Source organism: Hemitrygon akajei, chromosome 14, assembly GCF_048418815.1.
Source record: "Hemitrygon akajei chromosome 14, sHemAka1.3, whole genome shotgun sequence".
Lineage (NCBI taxonomy): Eukaryota > Metazoa > Chordata > Chondrichthyes > Myliobatiformes > Dasyatidae > Hemitrygon > Hemitrygon akajei.
In genome coordinates, this window is record NC_133137.1 from 103,439,416 (window position 1) to 103,465,128 (window position 25,713).

At 51.2% G+C, this 25,713-nt stretch overlaps 1 protein-coding gene across 4 annotated transcripts in view; it reads right to left on the reverse strand.

Moving 5' to 3' along the window:
- Positions 1-12,933: 12,933 nt before the first annotated feature.
- Positions 12,934-25,713, reverse strand: part of LOC140738870 (striatin-interacting protein 1-like) — a 66,635-nt gene continuing 53,855 nt past the window's right edge. The window contains exons 16-21 of one of the 4 annotated variants that reach the window (XM_073066835.1): positions 24,666-24,792; positions 21,709-21,809; positions 19,738-19,804; positions 17,141-17,245; positions 15,773-15,977; positions 12,934-14,276 (exon numbers count right to left, since the gene is read on the reverse strand). In XM_073066835.1, the coding sequence (XP_072922936.1) occupies positions 14,020-14,276; positions 15,773-15,977; positions 17,141-17,245; positions 19,738-19,804; positions 21,709-21,809; positions 24,666-24,792 (862 nt within the window). In that variant the 3' untranslated portion in view covers positions 12,934-14,019. Of the gene's footprint in view, positions 14,277-15,772; positions 15,978-17,140; positions 17,246-19,737; positions 19,805-19,903; positions 20,935-21,708; positions 21,810-24,665; positions 24,793-25,713 lie in introns of those variants that run through there. The other 3 variants (XM_073066836.1, XM_073066837.1, XM_073066838.1) reach the window with 3 other exon arrangements.

Sequence of the window (25,713 nt, forward strand, 5' to 3'; positions counted from 1 at the left end):
CATGAGCTAGGACTAGTTTAAATAGTAATCATGTGGCAAAAGCATATGCAATTAATTTGTTCAAGCTGATGTGTGACCCCATTTTGCCAATTAAAGCAACGAGTGAGATTGAAAGCTCGAGGTGAATGTGGAAGCTGAGCACCAACTGCTTGCCTTTTGATCGCCGAGGATCGGCGGCTACACTACTGGGGGGAGGGGGAGGGGGGAGGGGGGAGGGGGAGGGGGACTGTGCCAGAGAACGTTGCCCAGGTTTTCTGTGTCTCGGATGTGGACCTGGACTATAGACTTCTCCCGATCTTATAGTTTTTGTATTGTGTTTTTTTTTGCCCGATCTTTCTTGTTTTTTTTGTGCGGGGTTGGGGATTTGGGGGTCGATACGTCTGCTCCATTCTGTTCATCTTTTTTGTGCAGGAAGAGGAATTTGGGGGTTGATGTGCCTGTCGTGTTTTTGTTTGCATGGGGAGGGGGATTTGGGGGTTGATGATTGCGCTGTCTTTTTCTTCTCTCTCATGGTTTCATGGCTACCCAGGGAAGAAGAATTTCAGAGTTGTATACTTTGATAATAAATGAAGCTTTGAACCACTGATTTGGCATGAGATGGGTCAAAGATGAGGACACTGGTCTCATTGAATTAGATTTCCCCATTATTAAACCTTGGTCTCCAGTGATATGCAGAGTGCACAGGGGATCCAGGAATTTGACAGAAACCTGGAATAATCCAGCTAAGAGGCAAAACTAAAGCCGAGGGGAAAAAGGAAAAGCAAGCATTTCCATACAGGACGTACATTTTTGCCAATGTAACAATATTTAAGAGGCATCTGGACTGGTTGAATAAACCATGTTGACTGAATAAATGTTTGTTACAACACTAACTTATTGCTCCACACGGCGGTCTCAGCTGAGGGTCAGATGTTTTACTCACACCTCATTGTCGAGGACTAACCAATCCAGAGGAACACAGCATTGGTGCAAGTGCCTTCCTTCAGGTACAAGGTAAGCAGAGACACTATTTACCTGGACAAGTGGCCAGTTGATTCACCAATCCACCTTGGTTATCCTGTTCACGTAAGGACAGAATTAGGCCATTTGACCCATCAAGTCAGCTCTGCCATTGGTTGATTTATTATCCCTCTCAACCCCATTCTCTGACATCTCCCCTTACGGTTCATAGCCATTACTATGAACCTCCACTTTAAATATATTCAAATACCTGGTTTTCATAGCCATTTTTGGCAATGAATGCCATAGGCAAATTAATGGTTCAGTACAGACTAGATGGGCCAAAGGGCCTGTTTCTGTGCGGTAGTGTTCTATGACAGATTCACCACCTACTGGCTAAAGAAATTCCTCCTCGTCCCAGTTCTGAAGGGACGCCCATGTATCCTGAAGTGTTCTCTGGTCCGAGACCTTTCCACGATTGGAAACATCCTCTCCATGTCCATTCTATCTCAACCTTTCAATATTTGATGCGTTTCAATGAGATCCCTGTCATCTAGGGTGTGCACCTAAAATGTAAGCATCTCTGTGACAGGTCAATTTGGCCCATACTGTCATTCATCTCCTGTGAGTCTGTAGCACACATTAAAAACACGATAACCGTGAAGTCAGTTGTTCCAAACATCCACTGCATAGAGTCAGCATAATGAAGACCTACTGATGGGTACCAATAGCTTTAATACAAACCAAAATATTAATCTTAATAAGGCAATGGGCAATAGAAGTAACCATATAACAATTACAGCATGGAAACAGGCCATCTCGGCCCTTCTAGTCCATGCTGAATGCTTATTCTCACCTAGTCCCACTGACCCTCAGTCAGCCCATAACCCTCCATTCCCTTCCTGTCCATATACCTATCCAATTTTACTTTAAATGACAATACCGAACCTGCCTCTACCACTTCTACTGAAAGCTCATTCCACACAGCTACCCCTCTCTGAGTAAAGAAATTCCTCCTCATGTTACCCTTAAACTTTTGCCCCCCCAACTCTCAACTTATGTCCTCTTGTTTGAATCTCCCCTACTCTCAATGGAAAAAGCCTACCCATGTCAACTCTATCTAGCCCCCTCATAATTTTAAATACCTCTATCAAGTCCCCCCTCAACCTTCTACGCTCCAAAGAATAAAGACCTAACTTGTTCAATCTTTCTCTGTAACTTAGGTGCTGAAACCCAGGTAACATTCTATTAAATCTTCTCTGAACTCTCTCTATTTTGTTGACATCTTTCCTATAATTCAGTGACCAGAACTGTACACAATACTCCAAATTCAGCCTTACCAATGCCTTGTACAATTTTAACATTACATCCCAACTCCTATACTCAATGCTCTGATTTATAAAGGCCATCATACCAAAAGCTTTCTTCACCACCCTATCCACATGAGATTCCACCTTCAGGGAACTATGCACCATTATTCCCAGATCACTCTGTTCTACCACATTCTTCAATGCCCTACCATTTACCATGTATGTACTATTTGGATTATTCCTACCAAAATGTAGCACCTCACACTTATCAGCATTAAACTTCATCTGCCATCGTTCAGCCCACTCTTCTAACTGGCCTAAATCTCTCTGCAAGCTTTGAAAACCTACTTCATTATCCACAATGCCACCTACCTTAGTATCATCTGGATACTTACTAATCCAATTTACCACCCCATCATCCAGATCATTAATGTATATGACAAACAACATTGGACCCAGTACAGATCCCTGAGGCACACCACTAGTCACTGGCCTCCAACCTGACAAACAGTTATCCACCACTACTCTCTGGCATTTCCCATCCAGCCACTGTTGAATCCATTTTACTACTTCAATATTAATACCTAACGATTGAACCTTCCTAACTAACTTTCTGTGTGGAACCTTGTCAAAGGCCTTACTGAAGTCCATATAGACAACATCCACTGCTTTACCCTCGTCAACTTCCCTTGTAACCTCTTCAAAAAATTCAATAAGATTTGTCAAACATGACCTTCCACGCACAAATCCATGCTGACTGTTCCTAATCAGACTCTGTCTATCCAGATAATTATATATACCATCTCTAAGAATACTTTCCATTAATTTACCCACCACTGACGTCAAACTGACAGGCCTATAATTGCTAGGTTTACTCTTAGAACCCTTTTTAAACAATGGAACCACATGAGCAGTACACCAATCCTCTGGCACTATCCCCGTTTCTAATGACATTTTAAATATTTCTGCCAGAGCCCCTGCTATTTTTACACTAACTTCCCTCAAGGTCCTAGGGAATATCCTGTCAGGATCCAGAGAGTTATTCACTTTTATATTCCTTAAAAGCACCAGTACTTCCTCCTCATATCACTATTGTCATAGTTTCCATAACTTCCCTACTTGTTTCCCTTACCTTATACAATTCAATATCCTTCTCCTCAGAGAATACTGAAGAAATTGTTCAAAATCTCCCCCATCTCTTTCAGCTCCACACATAGCTGTCCACTCTGATTCTCTAAGGGACCGATTTTATCCCTCACTATCCTTTTGCTATTAATATAACTGTAGAAACCCTTCGAATTTATTTTCACCTTACTTGCCAAAGCAACCTCGTATCTTCGTAAGTATGGATAGAGAATTGGCAAAACACCAGTAAACAGCACTATGTGGTTGTTTAAAAGATTGGAGAGTAATGTACTAGAATTGCCCAGGACTTTTCCTGATTATAGCCAGCCAGCGCTCCCAGGTTTGAATCCAGCCGGCTCCTTGCATGCGTTCCATCCGTGCTGGGATGAGCATTGAGCTAGCACCTCAGCTTTGTAAAAAAAACAAATGCTAAAGAAATGGCAAGGTTGCTACCCAATGCATCACAAAGCATGGGAAGGAGCTATTTCTTGATGTATATCAGTGATAGAAGCACACAACATTCACTTTGGAAGCACAGTGAACCGTGAAAAGGATAGTGAGGGACTTAAAAAGGATGCAGCCAGGTTGTAGAGGGATGGGTCATTAAATTTAATGCAGAACACTTACATACTCCATTTCAGTTCATAGAGACAGCATACACGAGAGGACACGATTCTTGAAGGGTAGGGGAATAGAAAAGTCTGTGATATACATGCATAGTTTGCTGAAAGTGAAAATGTAGTTTAAAAGCACGTGGTTTCTGGGCTTTAGAAAAGAGGCAGAAAGTCCAAGAATATGATGATGAATGATAATAAAACACTAAGCTGGCCACAGCTGCAATGTTCTATTTTGGGATGATGGTCCAGTTCTGAGCACTCTCTCCGGAGATGGTGGTCTAGTTCTAGGCTCTCTTTCTAGGGTAGATGGTCCAGTTCTGAGCACAATCTCTTGGGAAGGTGGCACAGTTCTGGGCACTCTCTCTTGGGAAGGTGGTCCAATTTTGATTCTCTACCTAGGGAAGGTAGTCCGATTCTCAACACCATCACTAGGGAAGATGGTCGAATGTGTGGACTCTCTATCTAGAGATGGTGGTCCAGTCTGGGCTCTTTCTAGGGAGGATGGTCCATTTCTTAGCACTCTCTCTATAGAAGATGGTCCAGTTCTGTCTCTCTATATAGGGTAGATGATCCATTTCTGGGCTCTTTTTAGGGGAGATGGTCCAGTTCTGTCTCTCTCTCTGGGGGAGATGGTCCAGTTCTGTCTCTCTATATAGGGTAGATGATCCATTTCTGGGCTCTTTTTAGGGAAGATGGTCCAGTTTTGCACACTCTCTTTAGGAGAGATGGTCCAGTTCTGGGCTCTCTCTCTGGGGGAGATGGTCCAGTTCTGGGCTCTCTCTCTGGGGGAGATGATCCAGTTCTGGGCTCTCTCTCGAGGGGAGATGATCCAGTTCTGGGCTCTCTCTCTCGAGGGGAGATGGTCCAGTTCTGGGCACTCTCATTGGGGGACATGGTCCAATTCTGGGCACGCGCTCTCTCTGGGGGAGATGGTCCAGTTCTGGGCACGCGCTCTCTCTGGGGGAGATGGTCCAGTTCTGGGCACGCTCTCTCTGGGGGAGATGGTCCAGTTCTGGGCACGCTCTCTCTGGGGGAGATGGTCCAGTTCTGGGCACGCTCTCTCTGGGGGAGATGGTCCAGTTCTGGGCACTCTCTCTGGGGGAGATGGTCCAGTTCTGGGCACTCTCTCTGGGGGAGATGGTCCAGTTCTGGGCACGCTCTCTCTGGGGGAGATGGTCCAGTTCTGGGCACACGCTCTCTCTGGGGGAGATGGTCCAGCTGTGGGCACACGCTCTCTCTTGGGGAGATGGTCCAGTTCTGGGCACACGCTCTCTCTGGGGGAGATGGTCCAGTTCTGGGCACACGCTCTCTCTGGGGGAGATGGTCCAGTTCTGGGGACACGCTCTCTCTGGGGGAGATGGTCCAGTTCTGGGCACACGCTCTCTCTGGGGGAGATGGTCCAGTTCTGGGCACTCTCTCTGGGGGAGATGGTCCAGTTCTGGGCACTCTCTCTGGGGGAGATGGTCCAGTTCTGGGCACTCTCTCTGGGGGAGATGGTCCAGTTCTGGGCACACTCTCTCTGGGGGAGATGGTCCAGTTCTGGGCACACTCTCTCTGGGGGAGATGGTCCAGTTCTGGGCACGCTCTCTCTGGGGGAGATGGTCCAGTTCTGGGCACGCTCTCTCTGGGGGAGATGGTCCAGTTCTGGGCACACGCTCTCTCTGGGGGAGATGGTCCTGTTCTGGGCACACGCTCTCTCGAGGGGAGATGGTACAGTTCGGGGCACGCTCTCTCTGGGGGAGATGGTCCAGTTCTGGGCACACGCTCCCTCTGGGGGAGATGGTACAGTTAGGGGCACGCTCTCTCTGGGGGAGATGGTCCAGTTCTGGGCACGCTCTCTCTGGGGGAGATGGTCCAGTTCTGGGCACGCTCTCTCTGGGGGAGATGGTCCAGTACTGGGCACGCTCTCTCTGGGGGAGATGGTCCAGTTCTGGGCACACGCTCTCTCTGGGGGAGATGGTCCAGTTCTGGGCACGCTCCCTCTGGGGGAGATGGTCCAGTTCTGGGCACGCTCCCTCTGGGGGAGATGGTCCAGTTCTGGGCACGCTCCCTCTGGGGGAGATGGTCCAGTCCTGGGCACGCTCTCTCTGGGGGAGATGGTCCAGTTCTGGGCACGCTCTCTCTGGGGTTGATGGTCCAGTTCTGGGCACGCTCTCTCTGGGGGAGATGGTCCAGTTCTGGGCACACGCTCTCTCTGGGGGAGATGGTCCAGTTCTGGGCACACGCTCTCTCTGGGGGAGATGGTCCAGTTCTGGGCACACGCTCTCTCTGGGGGAGATGGTCCAGTTCTGGGCACACGCTCTCTCTGGGGGAGATGGTCCAGTTCTGGGCACTCTCTCTGGGGGAGATGGTCCAGTTCTGGGCACGCTCTCTCTGGGGGAGATGGTCCAGTTCTGGGCATGCTCTCTCTGGGGGAGATGGTCCAGTTCTGGGCACTCTCTCTGGGGGAGATGGTCCAGTTCTGGGCACACTCTCTCTGGGGGAGATGGTCCAGTTCTGGGCACACTCTCTCTGGGGGAGATGGTCCAGTTCTGGGCACGCTCTCTCTCTAGGGGAGATGGTCCAGTTCTGGGCTCTCTCTCTCTTCTCTAGGGGAGATGGTCCAGTTCTGGGCTCTCTCTCTCTCTAGGGGAGATGGTCCAGTTCTGGGCTCTCTCTCGAGGGAAGATGATCCAGTTCTGGGCTCTCTCTCTCTGGGGGAGATGGTCCAGTTCTGTGCACGCTCTCTCGGGGGGAGATGGTCCAGTTCTGGGCACGCTCTCTCTGGGGGAGATGGTCCAGTTCTGGGCACGCTCTCTCTGGGGGAGATGGTCCAGTTCTGGGCACGCTCTCTCGGGGGGAGATGGTCCAGTTCTGGGCACGCTCTCTCGGGGGGAGATGGTCCAGTTCTGGGCACGCTCTCTCGGGGGGAGATGGTCCAGTTCTGGGCACGCTCTCACGGGGGGAGATGGTCCAGTTCTGGGCACACGCTCTCTCTGGGGGAGATGGTCCAGTTCTGGGCACACGCTCTCTCTGGGGGAGATGGTCCAGTTCTGGGCACGCTCCCTCTGGGGGAGATGGTCCAGTTCTGGGCACGCTCCCTCTGGGGGAGATGGTCCAGTTCTGGGCTCTCTCTCTCTCTAGGGGAGATGGTCCAGTTCTGGGCACTCTCTCTCTTCTCTAGGGGAGATGGTCCAGTTCTGGGCTCTCTCTCTCTCTAGGGGAGATGGTCCAGTTCTGGGCTCTCTCTCGAGGGGAGATGATCCAGTTCTGGGCTCTCTCTCTCCAGGGGAGATGGTCCAGTTCTGGGCACTCTCTTTGGGGGAGATGGTCCAGTTCTGGGCACGCGCTCTCTCTGGGGGAGATGGTCCAGTTCTGGGCTTGCGCTTTCTCTGGGGGAGATGGTCCAGTTCTGGGCACGCTCTCTCTGGGGTTGATGGTCCAGTTCTGGGCACGCTCTCTCTGGGGGAGATGGTCCAGTTCTGGGCACGCTCTCTCTGGGGGAGATGGTACAGTTCTGGGCTCTCTCTCTCTCTAGGGGAGATGGTCCAGTTCTGGGCTCTCTCTCTCTTCTCTAGGGGAGATGGTCCAGTTCTGGGCTCTCTCTCTCTCTAGGGGAGATGGTCCAGTTCTGGGCTCTCTCTCGAGGGGAGATGATCCAGTTCTGGGCTCTCTCTCTCGAGGGGAGATGGTCCAGTTCTGGGCACTCTCTTTGGGGGAGATGGTCCAGTTCTGGGCACGCGCTCTCTCTGGGGGAGATGGTCCAGTTCTGGGCTCTCTCTCTGGGGGAGATGGTCCAGTTCTGGGCTCTCTCTCTCTCTAGGGGAGATGGTCCAGTTCTGGGCTCTCTCTCGAGGGGAGATGGTCCAGTTCTGGGCTCTCTCTCGAGGGGAGATGGTCCAGTTCTGGGCTCTCTCTCTCGAGGGGAGATGGTCCAGTTCTGGGCACTCTCTGTGGGGGAGATGGTCCAGTTCTGGGCACGCGCTCTCTCTGGGGGAGATGGTCCAGTTCTGGGCACGCGCTCTCTCTGGGGGAGATGGTCCAGTTCTGGGCACGCTCTCTCTGGGGGAGATGGTCCAGTTCTGGGCACGCGCTCTCTCTGGGGGAGATGGTCCAGTTCTGGGCACACGCTCTCTCGGCGGGAGATGGTCCAGTTCTGGGCACGCTCCCTCTGGGGGAGATGGTCCAGTTTTGGGCACACGCTCTCTCTGGGGGAGATGGTCCAGTTCTGGGCACGCTCCCTCTGGGGGAGATGGTCCAGTTCTGGGCACGCTCCCTCTGGGGGAGATGGTCCAGTTCTGGGCACGCTCCCTCTGGGGGAGATGGTCCAGTCCTGGGCACGCTCTCTCTGGGGGAGATGGTCCAGTTCTGGGCACGCTCTCTCTGGGGTTGATGGTCCAGTTCTGGGCACGCTCTCTCTGGGGGAGATGGTCCAGTTCTGGGCACACGCTCTCTCTGGGGGAGATGGTCCAGTTCTGGGCACACGCTCTCTCTGGGGGAGATGGTCCAGTTCTGGGCACACGCTCTCTCTGGGGGAGATGGTCCAGTTCTGGGCACACGCTCTCTCTGGGGGAGATGGTCCAGTTCTGGGCACTCTCTCTGGGGGAGATGGTCCAGTTCTGGGCACGCTCTCTCTGGGGGAGATGGTCCAGTTCTGGGCATGCTCTCTCTGGGGGAGATGGTCCAGTTCTGGGCACTCTCTCTGGGGGAGATGGTCCAGTTCTGGGCACACTCTCTCTGGGGGAGATGGTCCAGTTCTGGGCACACTCTCTCTGGGGGAGATGGTCCAGTTCTGGGCACGCTCTCTCTCTAGGGGAGATGGTCCAGTTCTGGGCTCTCTCTCTCTTCTCTAGGGGAGATGGTCCAGTTCTGGGCTCTCTCTCTCTCTAGGGGAGATGGTCCAGTTCTGGGCTCTCTCTCGAGGGAAGATGATCCAGTTCTGGGCTCTCTCTCTCTGGGGGAGATGGTCCAGTTCTGTGCACGCTCTCTCGGGGGGAGATGGTCCAGTTCTGGGCACGCTCTCTCTGGGGGAGATGGTCCAGTTCTGGGCACGCTCTCTCTGGGGGAGATGGTCCAGTTCTGGGCACGCTCTCTCGGGGGGAGATGGTCCAGTTCTGGGCACGCTCTCTCGGGGGGAGATGGTCCAGTTCTGGGCACGCTCTCTCGGGGGGAGATGGTCCAGTTCTGGGCACGCTCTCACGGGGGGAGATGGTCCAGTTCTGGGCACACGCTCTCTCTGGGGGAGATGGTCCAGTTCTGGGCACACGCTCTCTCTGGGGGAGATGGTCCAGTTCTGGGCACGCTCCCTCTGGGGGAGATGGTCCAGTTCTGGGCACGCTCCCTCTGGGGGAGATGGTCCAGTTCTGGGCTCTCTCTCTCTCTAGGGGAGATGGTCCAGTTCTGGGCACTCTCTCTCTTCTCTAGGGGAGATGGTCCAGTTCTGGGCTCTCTCTCTCTCTAGGGGAGATGGTCCAGTTCTGGGCTCTCTCTCGAGGGGAGATGATCCAGTTCTGGGCTCTCTCTCTCCAGGGGAGATGGTCCAGTTCTGGGCACTCTCTTTGGGGGAGATGGTCCAGTTCTGGGCACGCGCTCTCTCTGGGGGAGATGGTCCAGTTCTGGGCTTGCGCTTTCTCTGGGGGAGATGGTCCAGTTCTGGGCACGCTCTCTCTGGGGTTGATGGTCCAGTTCTGGGCACGCTCTCTCTGGGGGAGATGGTCCAGTTCTGGGCACGCTCTCTCTGGGGGAGATGGTACAGTTCTGGGCTCTCTCTCTCTCTAGGGGAGATGGTCCAGTTCTGGGCTCTCTCTCTCTTCTCTAGGGGAGATGGTCCAGTTCTGGGCTCTCTCTCTCTCTAGGGGAGATGGTCCAGTTCTGGGCTCTCTCTCGAGGGGAGATGATCCAGTTCTGGGCTCTCTCTCTCGAGGGGAGATGGTCCAGTTCTGGGCACTCTCTTTGGGGGAGATGGTCCAGTTCTGGGCACGCGCTCTCTCTGGGGGAGATGGTCCAGTTCTGGGCTCTCTCTCTGGGGGAGATGGTCCAGTTCTGGGCTCTCTCTCTCTCTAGGGGAGATGGTCCAGTTCTGGGCTCTCTCTCGAGGGGAGATGGTCCAGTTCTGGGCTCTCTCTCGAGGGGAGATGGTCCAGTTCTGGGCTCTCTCTCTCGAGGGGAGATGGTCCAGTTCTGGGCACTCTCTGTGGGGGAGATGGTCCAGTTCTGGGCACGCGCTCTCTCTGGGGGAGATGGTCCAGTTCTGGGCACGCGCTCTCTCTGGGGGAGATGGTCCAGTTCTGGGCACGCTCTCTCTGGGGGAGATGGTCCAGTTCTGGGCACGCGCTCTCTCTGGGGGAGATGGTCCAGTTCTGGGCTCTCTCTCTGGGGGAGATGGTCCAGTTCTGGGCTCTCTCTCTGGGGGAGATGGTCCAGTTCTGGGCTCTCTCTCTCTCTAGGGGAGATGGTCCAGTTCTGGGCTCTCTCTCGAGGGGAGATGGTCCAGTTCTGGGCTCTCTCTCGAGGGGAGATGGTCCAGTTCTGGGCTCTCTCTCGAGGGGAGATGGTCCAGTTCTGGGCTCTCTCTCTCGAGGGGAGATGGTCCAGTTCTGGGCTCTCTCTTTGGGGGAGATGGTCCAGTTCTGGGCATGCGCTCTCTCTGGGGGAGATGGTCCAGTTCTGGGCACGCGCTCTCTCTGGGGGAGATGGTCCAGTTCTGGGCACGCGCTCTCTCTGGGGGAGATGGTCCAGTTCTGGGCACGCTCTCTCTGGGGGAGATGGTCCAGTTCTGGGCACGCTCTCTCTGGGGGAGATGGTCCAGTTCTGGGCACGCTCTCTCTGGGGGAGATGGTCCAGTTCTGGGCACGCTCTCTCTGGGGGAGATGGTCCAGTTCTGGGCACACGCTCTCTCTGGGGGAGATGGTCCATTTCTGGGCACACGCTCTCTCTTGGGGAGATGGTCCAGTTCTGGGCACACGCTCTCTCTTGGGGAGATGGTCCAGTTCTGGGCACACGCTCTCTCTTGGGGAGATGGTCCAGTTCTGGGCACACGCTCTCTCTGGGGGAGATGGTCCAGTTCTGGGCACACGCTCTCTCTTGGGGAGATGGTCCAGTTCTGGGCACACGCTCTCTCTGGGGGAGATGGTCCAGTTCTGGGCACACGCTCTCTCTGGGGGAGATGGTCCAGTTCTGGGCACGCGCTCTCTCTGGGGGAGATGGTCCAGTTCTGGGCACGCTCCCTCTGGGGGAGATGGTCCAGTTCTGGGCACGCTCCCTCTGGGGGAGATGGTCCAGTTCTGGGCACGCTCTCTGGGGGAGATGGTCCAGTTCTGGGCACGCTCTCTCTGGGGGAGATGGTCCAGTTCTGGGCACGCTCTCTCTGGGGGAGATGGTCCTGTTCTGGGCACAAGCTCTCTCTGGGGGGAGATGGTCCAGTTCTGGGCACGCTCTGTCACGGGGAAATGGTACAGTTCTGGGCACACTCTCTCTGGGGGAGATGGTCCAGTTCTGGGCACGCTCTCTCTGGGGGAGATGGTCCAGTTCTGTGCACGCTCTCTCGGGGGGAGATGGTCCAGTTCTGGGCACGCTCTCTCGGGGGGAGATGGTCCAGTTCTGGGCACGCTCTCTCTGGGGGAGATGGTCCAGTTCTGGGCACGCGCTCTCTCTGGGGGAGATGGTCCAGTTCTGGGCACGCTCTCTCTGGGGGAGATGGTCCAGTTCTGGGCACACACTCTCTCGGGGGGAGATGGTCCAGTTCTGGGCACACGCTCTCTCGGCGGGAGATGGTCCAGTTCTGGGCACGCTCCCTCTGGGGGAGATGGTCCAGTTTTGGGCACACGCTCTCTCTGGGGGAGATGGTCCAGTTCTGGGCACGCTCCCTCTGGGGGAGGTGGTCCAGTTCTGGGCACGCTCCCTCTGGGGGAGATGGTCCAGTTCTGGGCACGCTCTCTCTGGGGTTGATGGTCCAGTTCTGGGCACGCTCTCTCTGGGGGAGATGGTCCAGTTCTGGGCTCTCTCTCTCTCTAGGGGAGATGGTCCAGTTCTGGGCTCTCTCTCGAGGGGAGATGGTCCAGTTCTGGGCTCTCTCTCGAGGGGAGATGGTCCAGTTCTGGGCTCTCTCTCGAGGGGAGATGATCCAGTTCTGGGCTCTCTCTCTCTCGAGGGGAGATGGTCCAGTTCTGGGCACTCTCTTTGGGGGAGATGGTCCAGTTCTGGGCACGCGCTCTCTCTGGGGGAGATGGTCCAGTTCTGGGCATGCTCTCTTGCGGGGAGATGGTCCAGTTCTGGGCACGCGCTCTCTCTGGGGGAGATGGTCCAGTTCTGGGCACGCGCTCCCTCTGGGGGAGATGGTCCAGTTCTGGGCACGCGCTCCCTCTGCGGGAGATGGTCCAGTTCTGGGCTCTCTCCCTGGGGGAGATGGTCCAGTTCTGGGCTCTCTCCCTGGGGGAGATGGTCCAGTTCTGGGCTCTCTCCCTGGGGGAGATGGTCCAGTTCTGGGCTCTCTCTCGAGGGGAGATGGTCCAGTTCTGGGCTCTCTCTCGAGGGGAGATGGTCCAGTTCTGGGCTCCCTCTCGAGGGGGGATGGTCCAGTTCTGGGCTCTCTCTCTAGGGGAGATGGTCCAGTTCTTGGCTCTCTCTCTGGGGGAGATGGTCCAGTTCTGGGCTCCCTCTCTAGGGGAGATGGTCCAGTACTGGGCTTTCTCTCTGGGGGAGTTGGTCCAGTTCTGGGCTCTCTCTCTAGGGGAGATGGTCCAGTTCTGGGCTCTCTCTCTAGGGGAGATGGTCCAGTTCTGGGCACGCTCTCTCTGGGGGAGATGGTCCAGTTCTGGGCACGCTCTCGAGGGGAGATGGTCCAGTACTGGGCTCTCTCTCTGGGGGAGTTGGTCCAGTTCTGGGCTCTCTCTCGAGGGGAGATGGTCCAGTTCTGGGCTCTCTCTCTAGGGGAGATGGTCCAGTTCTGGGCACGCTCTCTCTGGGGGAGATGGTCCAGTTCTGGGCACGCTCTCGAGGGGAGATGGTCCAGTACTGGGCTCTCTCTCTGGGGGAGTTGGTCCAGTTCTGGGCTCTCTCTCGAGGGGAGATGGTCCAGTTCTGGGCTCTCTCTCAAGTGGAGATGGTCCAGTTCTGGGCTCTCTCTCAAGTGGAGATGGTCCAGTTCTGGGCTCTCTCTCAAGTGGAGATGGTCCAGTTCTGGGCTCTCTCTCTGGGGGAGATGGTCCAGTTCTGGGCACGCGCTCTCTCTGGGGGAGATGGTCCAGTTCTGGGCATGCTCTCTCTGGGGGAGATGGTCCAGTTCTGGGCTCCCTCTCGAGGGGGGATGGTCCAGTTCTGGGCTCTCTCTCGAGGGGGGATGGTCCAGTTCTGGGCTCTCTCTCTAGGGTGGAGATGTGACTTGGAAGTGATGAGCAATTCGGCTACTTCCATGTTGTAATCTTTCTGTGACTAGAGCCCATAACTTCCTTTCAGGATGTCCAGCCAAAGTAATTCCAAAGCAGGAGGAGACTTTCCAGCCTTTCACGCTGGGTGGCTGTTTTCACCAGGTTCGCACAGTGGTGGGGCAAGATTGAGACCATCACCTTCAGTAAGTGGATATTTACTGTAGGTATTCAAGTGAACCCAACCAGATCACTTCCAGTGCTCGACACAGTTGGGCAAGAAGAGAATTCAGCTGCCTCCTCTGTGCCAGGTGTACATGCTGCTCCGCAGCAGCAGAGATGTAGAGTGCAGTAACACTGAGCTCACGTCCGCAGAATGGGAAGGACTCAGGGTATTGTCCTGCTACTCTCAGTTTTACGTGAGAGGGGTAACTGCAGCATCTGCGAGGCGGAGGGAGGCTTCCTCCCTGGGACACCCTGTCTTTTCACTCCATGTGTGACCAACTGGAGGCTACAAAACAACACATGGGCACAAAGTCACTCAAGTCAGGCCACCAGAGGGAGGTGGGGAATGGGCAGAAAACAGCAAGCACCCGTCACGAGGTTACAAACCCAACAGCGGTCAAGTGCTGTTTATCATTAGGAAGACCGGGCAGAATAACGGGCACAACGGGTAAGCTGCCACCATCACGCCACAGGTCGCAGCAGATCCTCCCAGCGTATGGGCTGAGCAAAGACCTCCCTCTCCAACCAGAGTTCGTAGCTGTAGCGGAAGTCGTCGGGCAGCGGGAGTCGGTGGCCCAGCACGCTCTGCAGGCAGTTGTCCACAGGAGCAAACTCCAGGTCACTGGGGCACACGCCATAGCGGCGACTGTTGAACGTCTCGATGTTGACCCTCAGAGCACACTCCTCCGCCTGGAAATCCCAGGGCCGAGCATCGATCTCTGTAGGGAGACAGAGAAAGACATCAGTTTTGCAAGCCTTTGAAATTACACGGATCACAAGATGATGCTGGAATGAGAGATTGTAACTTATCAACAACGTTTCACATCGAATAGACAGGTAACCTGAATTAAAATTATGAATTGTTGATTAGACTACAGAATGAGTGGTGGAGAGGGTCAGTAATTTACATTCCTCAGAGGATCTGTCTTGGGTCTAGCACATCAGTGCCATTACAAAGAAAGCAAGACAGTGCCTTTACTTCCCGAGAAGTTTGTGAAGATTCTGTATATTGTCTAAAACTTTCAGACTTCTGCAGATCATGGTGGAGAGTAAACAGAGTGACTGCATCATGGCCTGGTATGGAAGCACCAAAGTCCTTGAGCAGAAAAGCCTACAAAAAGTATTGGTATAGCCCAGTCCATCACAGGTAAAGATCCCCCCCCCCCCCCCCCCCAAACCACTGAACACATCTACAACGAGTCCTGTTGCAGGAAAGCACCATCCGTCATCAAGGACTCTACGACCATCCTGCACGTAAGAGGCTCAGGTCCAGGCTACGATGTAACCAGTCACAACGCTCTGCATCGCATATGCTCCAGTGAAGGAGCAGAGGTGTAAAATATCAACTGGTTCTCTTTCCACCATGATGTCTGACCTGGTGAGACTTTCCAGCATTTCATTTTCATTTCTATTGTGTATGTTTGTTGTGGTCAGGAATCTGACAACTACTGGAGGTAATGTTCCATCCTAGCACTTGGATGCTAGTCATGGCTCAGATGTAGCGATCTCACTTCAGAGCAGATAGTCATGGTTCAGATGTAGCGATCTCACTTCAGAGCAGATAGTCATGGCTCAGATGTAGCGATCTCACTTCAGAGCAGATAGTCATGGCTCAGATGTAGCGATCTCACTTCAGAGCAGGTAGTCATGGCTCAGATGTAGCGATCTCACTTCAGAGCAGATAGTCATGGCTCAGATGTAGCGATCTCACTTCAGAGCAGGTAGTCATGACTCAGATGTAGCGATCTCACTTCAGAGCAGATAGTCATGGCTCAGATGTAGCGATCTCACTTCAGAGCAGATAGTCATGGCTCAGATGTAGCGATCTCACTTCAGAGCAGGTAGTCATGGCTCAGATGTAGCGATCTCACTTCAGAGCAGGTAGTCATGGCTCAGATGTAGCGATCTCACTTCAGAGCAGGTAGTCGTGGATTCAGATCCCACCAGAGGAACTTGAGGACATAACCTACACTGCCACTCGCAGTGTATCGGAGCTGCTGTCTTTCAGACGTTAGTTGGCATCCTGTCTGCATGCTTAGATGGGCAACCAGGTTCACATGACCATTATTTCAAGCCGGGGACAGTTACCCCCACAATACATGTTGCTCACACATCACCACTAAGACTGAGGTGCTGTAGGAGCTGGCAGAGGGTGCCGAGCTCACTTCCAGTACATTAACAAACCACGCGGAACCCCCTCCTGTTCCCCCCGTACCATTTCCATAGGCCCAGTCATCATTAAAGCGATGCCGCACTTTGTGGTAGATGGCAGACATGGTCTTCATATTGCTCTTCCTCCACTGGCGCCCCATGTACTTGGCTTGGATCTTCAGCAGCTTGAGGGCATACAGCTGCATCATTGCCTGCTTGGCCCTGAGCACCCGCTTTAAAATCGGGGCGGACTTGAACACCACAAGCATCTGGAGACAAACCAGAAGACAGACCTCCTCAATAGTGAATGGAGGAACAATTTCTACTGCAAAGCCAAATGGTTCACTGTTACCCCTTCATTGTAAAGGGGGCAAATTTTACAGAGAGGGCAGGGAAATGGAGAAGGAAAAGTGGAACAGGCTCAAGGAGCTGATGTCCTTCTCCAGGTTTAATTTCTTACGGCATTTTCTCAGACCCTTTCCTACGGGGTTCCCTGCACAAGCCTGAGCTTCCTCCGGGGGCCAACTCCTCTGGTGACCTTCTACCAGGGCTAGCAGCAGTGCAAGTGGTCCCTTATCCACAGAACTGTCCTTCAGGTTGGGCCGAGCACATCCTTTACTTGTGGAAATGGAAGGACCCAGCAATAATGGTAAAGCATTTATCCCTCCCTGCAACATGGACGTGGGAGGCTGTGACAATTGTTCTAGGTGGGCTGTCCATTCAGAAACCTCCTTATAGGGTTGTGGAACGCCTTGGCAGTTAGCACAACACTATGACACTTGACTCCAAGAGGACCACAACCTTGTCGTAGGGTTTGGAGGCTTGTGTGCCTCAATGACCCAGAGAGCTATGTTCACTGGAGTCAGGGCCTTGTGGTTTGGCTCCTGGTAGGGTCACCCATGCCAAACAGGTCAAATGGTAAATTTGTCATCCACTTTCCTCCAGGTTTAGAGGTTCAATTCAGGGTTAACAACCTTGACTGGTAAAACAAAATTGTTATGGAAACAGCAATGAACAAAACCTTAACTGCTGGCTTAAACAGCAGTGATGTAACAGGGAGAAACTAACTATTACAGCTTGGGGTGCAGTTCAGAGTTCAATTCCGGCACTATCGGTAAGGAGCTTCTACGTTCTCCCTGTGAGCATGTAATGGGTTTCCTCCCACAGTCAAACGATGTTCTGCCTAGTAGGTTAATTGTCCTGTGATTGGTTAGGCTAGGATTAAATCAGTAGGTCACTGGGCCAGAAGGGCATTGTATCTAAATAAATAAATTGAAATCACAAGTTGCAAGAAAAATAGCCATTCAATTGGTTAAAAATATGCTGGATCCTTTTACAGCAATTTCATCAGTTCCCCACACTTTCCAGCACGTTGCTTTGGATAAAATATTACTAAAGCTGTTCAATAAGATGACCCAGACTCAGTTCTCACCATGGTGCGAGAGTGCTTCCACTTGGTGAGCTTGTTTAGGATACGCAGCAGGTTGATGCACGAGAAGAGGTTCCTCCAGCAGAACTGATTATGGTCCCCTGCTTCCTTCAGACAGAACAAAGAGCAGCTTTAGCACAGTAACCTCCACCTATCCCATCCCCACCAGCAAGGGCACAATCAGACCAAAACAGGCAAAGTTGCAAATGAGCTGGCACCAGCTAAAAGCTTGACAGATATCAGGAGGGAGGTTTAGGAAGGGAATTCCAGAGAACACGGTCAAGAGAGCCAAATCAATGGGAGACACGGATGAAGATATGGAAGGGTAAAGATGTTGGGTAAAGTTAAGAGAAAGAGACTCAGGGATCTGAACACATGAATGAGAATTTTCTGAACTGGAATCATGTCCTGGGTGGTGAATGAATAGGACACAATTTGAGCAGCAGTCCAGCACTCTATAGTTTCACACAGCACATTGACGGTGAATTCTTCAGAGCAGACTCAGTGCTTCGGTTTCTGGGAAAGACGGATAATGAAGTTGGAGAATGGGACACTTTTTTTCTCCATTACTGCAGCCCAACCACAGGATTGAACATCAGAGCAGTCAGCTAATGCCCAGGTTCAACACAGAAGCTGCTACCGCCTTGGCCTATTAAACAGCACCTCAAACCACTTTGTGTCTGTTTTGATCTTAAATGGATTTCTGGAACTGTTAGAACCTGCAATGTACAGATTGGAGACCCAGTGCTTTGCTATCTCTAAGGAGATTCAGGGAAGCAGCGAGAACGAGCCTCAAAGTGAAGAAACTACAAGACTGAGTGCGAGCTGATGTTTGATTCCATTTCGTCGATTAAAGCTTCCATTATTCACCAATTAAAGTGACAAGGAAGATTGAAACATCGAAGCGAATGCGGAAGGTGAGCCCTCTGTTCACTGATCCGGAGAAGGAGCCTGTGAGGCCTTTTGTGGCTTTGCTGTTGGAGAAGGAGCCCACTGCTGTGCTCGGAACGTAGGCCTCTGCGTGCCTCTCTCTTTTGATGACGTTGGAGGATGTAACCAATGTTCATGGATTTGGGCTATGCACTCTTTCAGTTGATTGGGTTTTATATTCTGTGTTTTCGCATTGTCTTTTTCTATGTGGAGGTAGGGAGGGTTTGAGGGTTGGTATTCTTGGTAGCTTTTTTGTGCAGAGAGGGAATCTGGGGGTCAATTGCATTTTGTGTGGGGAGGGGGATTTGGGGGTCAATGGTCTTATTTTGCTTTGTTCAGGGGAGAGGGGTGGGGGTGGGGGTTGATCGAGTTGCTGTTCGCTCTTTGTGTGGAGGTAGTAGGTTTGCTGTTTCTCTCTGAACTGACTTCCACTGTTTTTCTTGGTTTCATGGCGATCTGGAGAAGATGAATCTCACGAGTTGAATACTGCACACAGACTTTGATAATAAATGAACCTCTGAACCTTTTTTATTGCAACACAGCAGTTGTCAAATCAGCTTCTGGGGAAATCCTTAATTTATTGCTGATTTTTTGTCATCTTCCATTTTTTGTCCATCAGGAAATGCGAGTGTGGTACAGAGTACAATGTCACCTTCTCAGGGCATGGGATATACTGCTGTCTGAGGCCGCTGTGGGTCAGAGTTGACCATGGATATTGCGACCTAGCTGTCTAGATATGCGAGCCTGGGCAGTACGATATGGAGAGCAAGCTGTTGCCCGTGTAGCAAGCTCCCCCTCTCCACGCATCTGATGAACCCAAAGGAACGGCAGAGTTTGGCACCAGCAGCATCGCAGGAGTTGCCAGTCAGCATTGACTCAATGTAGGACTGCTTTAGGGACTCCAGCTCTGGATTTTCCCCATGAGATGTACTCCTGAAGCCTTTCCCATGAGTGGGTATAGCCACAAGGCAACGGAGGTTTGAGATCAGAGTTTTCCTTCTCCTAGATGAGCTGACAAGCCCCATCTGCCTGTTGTAAGGTGCCAATAATCTGGCTTTGCCCCTTCTCTTGTCGGTAGAAAGGGTTCCACCAGGCTTAGTAACTAAGCCACACGCGAAGGCAAGCAGCTGGACTTGGTTATCAGCAGCTATTTGTGGCGCATGCCATTGGGAGCATTTAATAGGCAGGGGAACTTGTCCCCATTGATGCACCATCAATAACTCTCGGAGACGTGAGGCGAGATATAGGCTTTTATTGGCTGGAAGAAACAAGAAGCAGCAAGTGACCACCACACTACATCCTGGAGACTGAGGCCGGGGCGGTGTCCCCAATCACCTTTATACCGGGGTCCGTGGGAGGAGCCACAGGAGCAGTCAGCGGGGGGGGGGGGGGGGGGGGCATGTCCAGGCAGGTATATGTAGTTCACCACACCCATTACCACTCCACTGATCACAGCTGAGTGGTACAATGTGTAACGGTGGAACACAGCAGTATGGCATGGCTGTTGCTGGATCCCAGATTCACCCAGCACTCGTCTTTCCCAGTGGCATTCAGTGGTTAAATAATCTCAACCCAGGAAAAGAGAAGATGATTGTCAGTGCTTTAGCAACCCAACTCTGTAATCCGGTTTGATAAGACTATCGTTAGTTTCTTTCATTCTCTGTACTTACCAGAGCCTCGGTGGTGAGTTCCGGTAGCTCGTGAATCACGCAGTGAGGATAATCCAGGACATTGATACTGTGCACAAAGAGACAGCACGCCAGTGACAAAGGCCTCAGAGCATGTTGTTTGTCCAGTCACAGACCATAAGGCATAGGCAGAGGCCATTCAGCCCATTGAATCTGCACTGCCATTCCATCACTTATTACCCCACTCAACCCCATTCTCCTGCCTCCTCCTCACAACCATTTACACCCTGACTCATTGTGAACCTACCAACCTCTGCTTTAAATATTCCCAATGACTTAGCCTTCACAGCTGTCTGCGGCAATGAATTTCATGGATTCACCACCCTCTGGATAAAGAAGTTCCTTCTGGTAATTTACAGGTAGTTCACACGGGTTTACAGGACAGTGTCCAGCCACTTGGGGTTGTACTTCATAACACTGACTTCGTTAGAGTATGTTTCACTACTGGTGAAAGCTGCCTCTCACTTTCTCACATTGTGCAGTTCACAGAAGATCTCTCCCTAAATTGTCTGCTGCCTCCTCCAACACTACTCTGTTCTTCATTTGAACAACAGGAACCTGGGCTATCCATTCGGCACATCGTACATCCTTAGGTTCTCCAGTGAGTTCAGAGGCTACCGATGCTGCTGGAGGATCTCAGTCCGACGTAGGGTTTCAACCAGAAACAATTCCTTCCCCACCACCCGACTGCTCAGATCCTCCAGCAGTTTGTTCTATGCCCTTGTCCTTTTCCCCCCAAGGACTACAGCATCTTCCTTTCAGCCAATTTTTCTTTAAAAGTTAGTCTTTAATCTGCTCTCTCCTGCTCATCATACACTGTGTAAGAGAAAAATCTCCTAATCTTCCATCTTCTTCTCATTTTTTTAAAGTGAAATCCCTATTTACCCACATTCTTGGCAATATGAACAGCAACTCTGTAATTTCTCAATCTAATTTGTTTAAAAGTTTGAACATGTATATTAAGTCACTCCTTATTCCTACCCACCCTAAAGAGAACTACCCCTGCTTTTCTAATCTCCCCATATTTTTTTCTCATTCTTTGACCTTCAGTAACTCTTCTCTGCACCTTTGTCCAGACTTTGACATCTAAAGCGTAGCATGTAGAAATGGCCACAGTTCTTCAACTGAGATCTAACCACAGATACGTTACCATTTTTCAATAAGCTTTCTCTTGTACTCCTACGTAAAAGCATACAGGAGACATTATAACCAAACAGATTATATTGTAAATCATTTATTCCTTACAAATCAGGAAAGTCAATAATTTAATTCTCAATATCACTCAAGAATCTACAACAGGTATCAGACTCATAAGCCAAGAGGAAGGAAACAAATGTTTGAGTTCCTGACTCCATTCTCACTTGCTTCTGCCTGGCTTTCTGGGTTCCCAGGTTTACATAAAGTCTGGCGTTCATGACGTGCCTTCTAGATGAATTAGCCTGTCGATGACCCAGTTCTGACTCATAATGGTCACCTTTCACATCCAGAAACAGTTGAGTGACTGGATAGTCAGGCCAAGCAGAAGTTAGTGTCTTTACTATAAATATGCCTTACTCTCTAAAAGTCGGAATTGCACAGGTAAGATACCTGACACTGGCTCTTTGGTGGAAAAGACTTTGAGATACAGTGAAGAGCAGGTCCCAGCAACCCCTGACAAACCCGATAAACCCTAAACTAATCAGGAGACAATTTACCATAACCAAATAACCTACCAACTGGTTCATCTTCGGACTGTGGGAGGAAACCTGGAGAAAACTCACATTCCACAGGGTGTATAATCTGTTTGGTGCCGGAATGCTGACCCTTGGCCTTAGAAATGACCTTGGAATGTTCCCAGTTGGCCCTGAGTGAGGCCCATTCTTCCCACATCTCTCCCCCGTGGACTTCCCTGCAGGGATCAGAAGGTGCTAACTCGGTGATGTCCTGAGGGCAGAGTTCAGAGCTCATCCTTACCTGTTCCTGGCTGTGATGTAAGACATGATGTTCTGATTGAAGAACTTCAGAATAAGGGGAATACAGTTGGCAAATACCAGGTGCTGTGAAACATACTCGAACTAGGAGGAGAGGAACGAGGAAAATAAGAAGGGGACATCCCTTCACCCAACTCAACCAAGTTCTAGCACATACATACCTGGGCCACTGAAGCCTGCACTTCACCAAGATCCCCGTGCTCAACTTACCCCCCCACCCCCCGTTCCTGTGTTGCCACCATTTAGACCCTCCTCAGTCCCTTCTACACACTCGACATTCCTCAAGAGACTCCCTCAATCCTGGGTGCATATGCCTGCTGTGTATTTCCCTTTACTCCCAATCAAATATTCAGCATCTTTTGTCATCTGAGCTCCATTACTCCTGCTGCCATCACCTTTCCCCTTTACCCTAACTTCTGCTTTTTTAAAAAAAAATATTCCCACCTGCCTGCTGCCATTTTCCCACAAGCATCTGCTCACAATCTACTTCGGCCAGGTCCTTTCTCATGCTATCGAATTCAGCCTTTCCCCAGTTCATGGCCTCAATTTGAGGACTAACCATTTCTCTTTACAGAACTACCTTGAAATTTACAGAATTATGGTCACTGAACTTCCACCATCTTCTCAGTTTCTGTCCCTAAGATACGGGTGAGTAGGGCCCTGTCCCTTTTCAGCTTCAAATTCAGAACTTTTTATACATGCATACCTTCTAGATTAAATGTCATTTAAAGGGAGAACTATTAATCCCTGTGCACATGCTTCATATTTCCACGTGTCTCCCCCGTCATTCAGACCACTCAGAACTGAGGCTTTGACTGCTGACACTCTTGTGGCAAAGATTTCTGCCCTGTGCCTTTAGTTGCCCTCTCAGAGACAGAGGTGGAGACAAAAAAGATTGCAGATGCTGGAATTTTTTTAAAAGGATGCAATGCAGAACCGGCCCTTCCAGCCCTTTGACCTGTACCAGCCAGCAACCCCCTGATTTAACTCCAGCCTAGTCATGGGGCAATTAACCTGCTAATCAGTACATCTTTGGACTGTGAGAGGAAACCGGAGCACCCGGAGGAAACCCACACACACACACACACACACACGGGGAGGGATGTACAGACTTGCTTACAGAGGATGCTGGAACTAAACTCTGAACTCTGACGCCCGAGCTGTAGTAACACCACCCTAACCACTATTCTACTATGGCCTCCCCTGCCCCCTCCCCCCAATCAGGGCAACAAACAATATTTTTTATTTAACCAACACACACAAAATGCTGGTGGAACACAGCAGGCCAGGCAGCATCTATAGGGAGAAGCACTGTCGACGTTTCGGGCCGAGACCCTTTGTCAGGACTAACTGAAAGGAAAGATAGTAAGAGATTTGAAAGTAGAAGGGGGAGGGGGAAATGCGAAATGATAGGAGAAGACTGGAGGGGGTGGGATGAAGCTAAGAGCTGTAAAGGTGATTGGCGAAAGTGATACAGAGCTGGAGAAGGGAAAGGATCATGGGACGGGAGGCCTCAGGAGAAAGAAAGGGGGGGGGGGGAGTACCAGAGGGAGATGGAGAACAGGCAGAGTGATGGGCAGAGAGAGAGAGAGAAAAAAACCTAAATATATCAGGGATGGGGTAAGAAGGGGAGGGGCATTAAGGGAAGTTAGAGAAGTCAATGTTCATGCCATCAGGTTGGAGGCCACCCAGCCGGTATATAAGGTGTTGTTCCTCCAACCTGAGTGTGGCTTCATTTTGACAGTAGAGGAGGCCATGGATAGACATATCAGAATGGGAATGGGACGTGGAATTAAAATGTGTGGCCACTGGGAGATCCTGCTTTCTCTGGCGGACTGAGCGTAAGTGTTCAGCAAAACGGTCTCCCAGTCTGCGTCGGGTCTCACCAATATATAAAAGGCCACACCGGGAGCACCGGACGCAGTATACCACACCAGGTGACTCACAGGTGAAGTGTCGCCTCACCTGGAAGGACTGTCTGGGGCCCTGAATGGTGGTGAGGGAGGAAGTGTAAGGGCAGGTGTAGCACTTGTTCCGCTTGCAAGGATAAGTGCCAGGAGGGAGATCGGTGGGAAGGGATGGGGGGAACGAGTGGACAAGGAAGTCGCGTAGGGAGCGATCCCTGCGGAAAGCAGAAAGTGGGGGGAGGGAAAGATGTGCTTGGTAGTGGGATCCCGCTGGAGGTGGCGGAAGTTACGGAGAATTATACATTGGATCCGGAGGCTGTTGGGGTGGTAGGTGAGGACAAGGGGAACCCTATCCCGAGTGGGGTGGTGGGCGGATGGGGTGAGGACAGATGTGCGGGAAATGGGAGAGATGCGTTTGAGAGCAGAGTTAATATTTTTTTGTTTATTCATTTATGGGATGTGGGTGTCACCAGTCAAGCCAGCATTTATTGCCCATCCCTAACTGCCCTCGAGAAGGTGGTGATGAACTGCCTTCTTGCACCGCTGCAGTCCCTGAGGTGTACGTACACCCACAGTGCTATTAGGGAGGGAATTCCATGATTTTGACCCAGCAATATGTTTCCAAGTCAGAATGGTGAGTGACTTGGAGGGGGATTTCCAAGTGGTGGTGTTCCCAGGTATCTGCTGTTCTCGTCCTTCTAGATGGTAGTGGTCGTGGGTCTGGAAGGTGCTGCCTTAGGAACTTAGTGCTGGAGGAAGTCAGCTGTTTGAGCAGCAATTGTTGGGATAAGGAACCCTGCATCAGATTGAGAGCAGAGAGGGGGCATAGCCAGTTTAACCTGTGGTGGGGGGTAGTGGTGGGACAGGTAGCCTGAAAACTGGGGTTTGGGGGCAGTGGTTAAAGGATGATGGACAGATTGAGCAAGGTAAGGGAACGGGACACCGGTACCATGTTCCAGTTTACGGCGAGCACCCAGAGGTGGTCCCAAGTGCTTGGCAGGGACGACAAGATGTCAGCTCACACAACACTTACCTGGTAGATGTGGTTGAGTTTGAGGTGCTTGAGCAGCAGAAGCATGAGTGCTGAGATGGCTTTCACAATGATCTCCTTGTGCCTGTTGACGTCAATACCCAACTTCATGCTTTGTAGGACAGTGGTGCTGCAGGAAATGTAACAACCGAGATTTCACATTGAAATACTCAAATCTGTGTTACAAGTGATCTCCTTCTAAACCCTCTTTAAAGTGGCCCATCAATCCATGTCAACCACTTAGAAATTATCAGCAAATTCTCCTAATTACATTATCAATATTTCCTGTTAAATAAAATGAACTGCAGATATGTCACAAATTCAGTTTTTTGTAACAATGTGGGATGTTGCTTCAAGAGAAAGTCTTCCCCTTTGTACTGAAGAGACAAAAATGGATCTGAGAAGGTTTGAACAAAGGATTCAAAGTACATTTATTTCAAAGAATGTATAAATTTTACAACCTTGAGATCCATTTCCTTATTGGTTGTCACAAAGCAAGAAACCCGAAAGAACCCAATTTTAAAAAAAGACCAAAACCCAATGTGCAGAGGAAGAGATAGAAACAGTATTGATCAGGTTTCTTTTGACAAAGGTTTGAAAGAGCTTTTGGGAAAGGTTAGTTCTTGATGCATTTACTACTTTACAAACAGGCAAACAAACGGAACAGTAAATCAGTTTAGCATTGACATGACGACTGCAGTAGTTTTATCAGTTTCTGAATATCTCCCACACCTTGAGAGAGACCAGTAACTGATCTCAGACCAGGTTTGTAACTAAGGTTCCATGTGTTGTGCATTCAGAGAAGCTCTTCTGCACACACTGCTGTAACCTGTGATTATCTGAGTTACTGTCACCTTCCTGTCAGTATTCTCCTCTGATCTCTCTCATTTACAAGGTGTTTTCACCCAAAGAATTGTCACACACTAGATGTTTTTAGTTCTTCTCACCATTCTTTGTAATGTCTATAGACTGTTGTGTCAGAAAACCCCAGGGTTTCTGAAATACTCAAACCACCCTGCCTGGCATCAACAAGCATTCCACATTCAAGGTC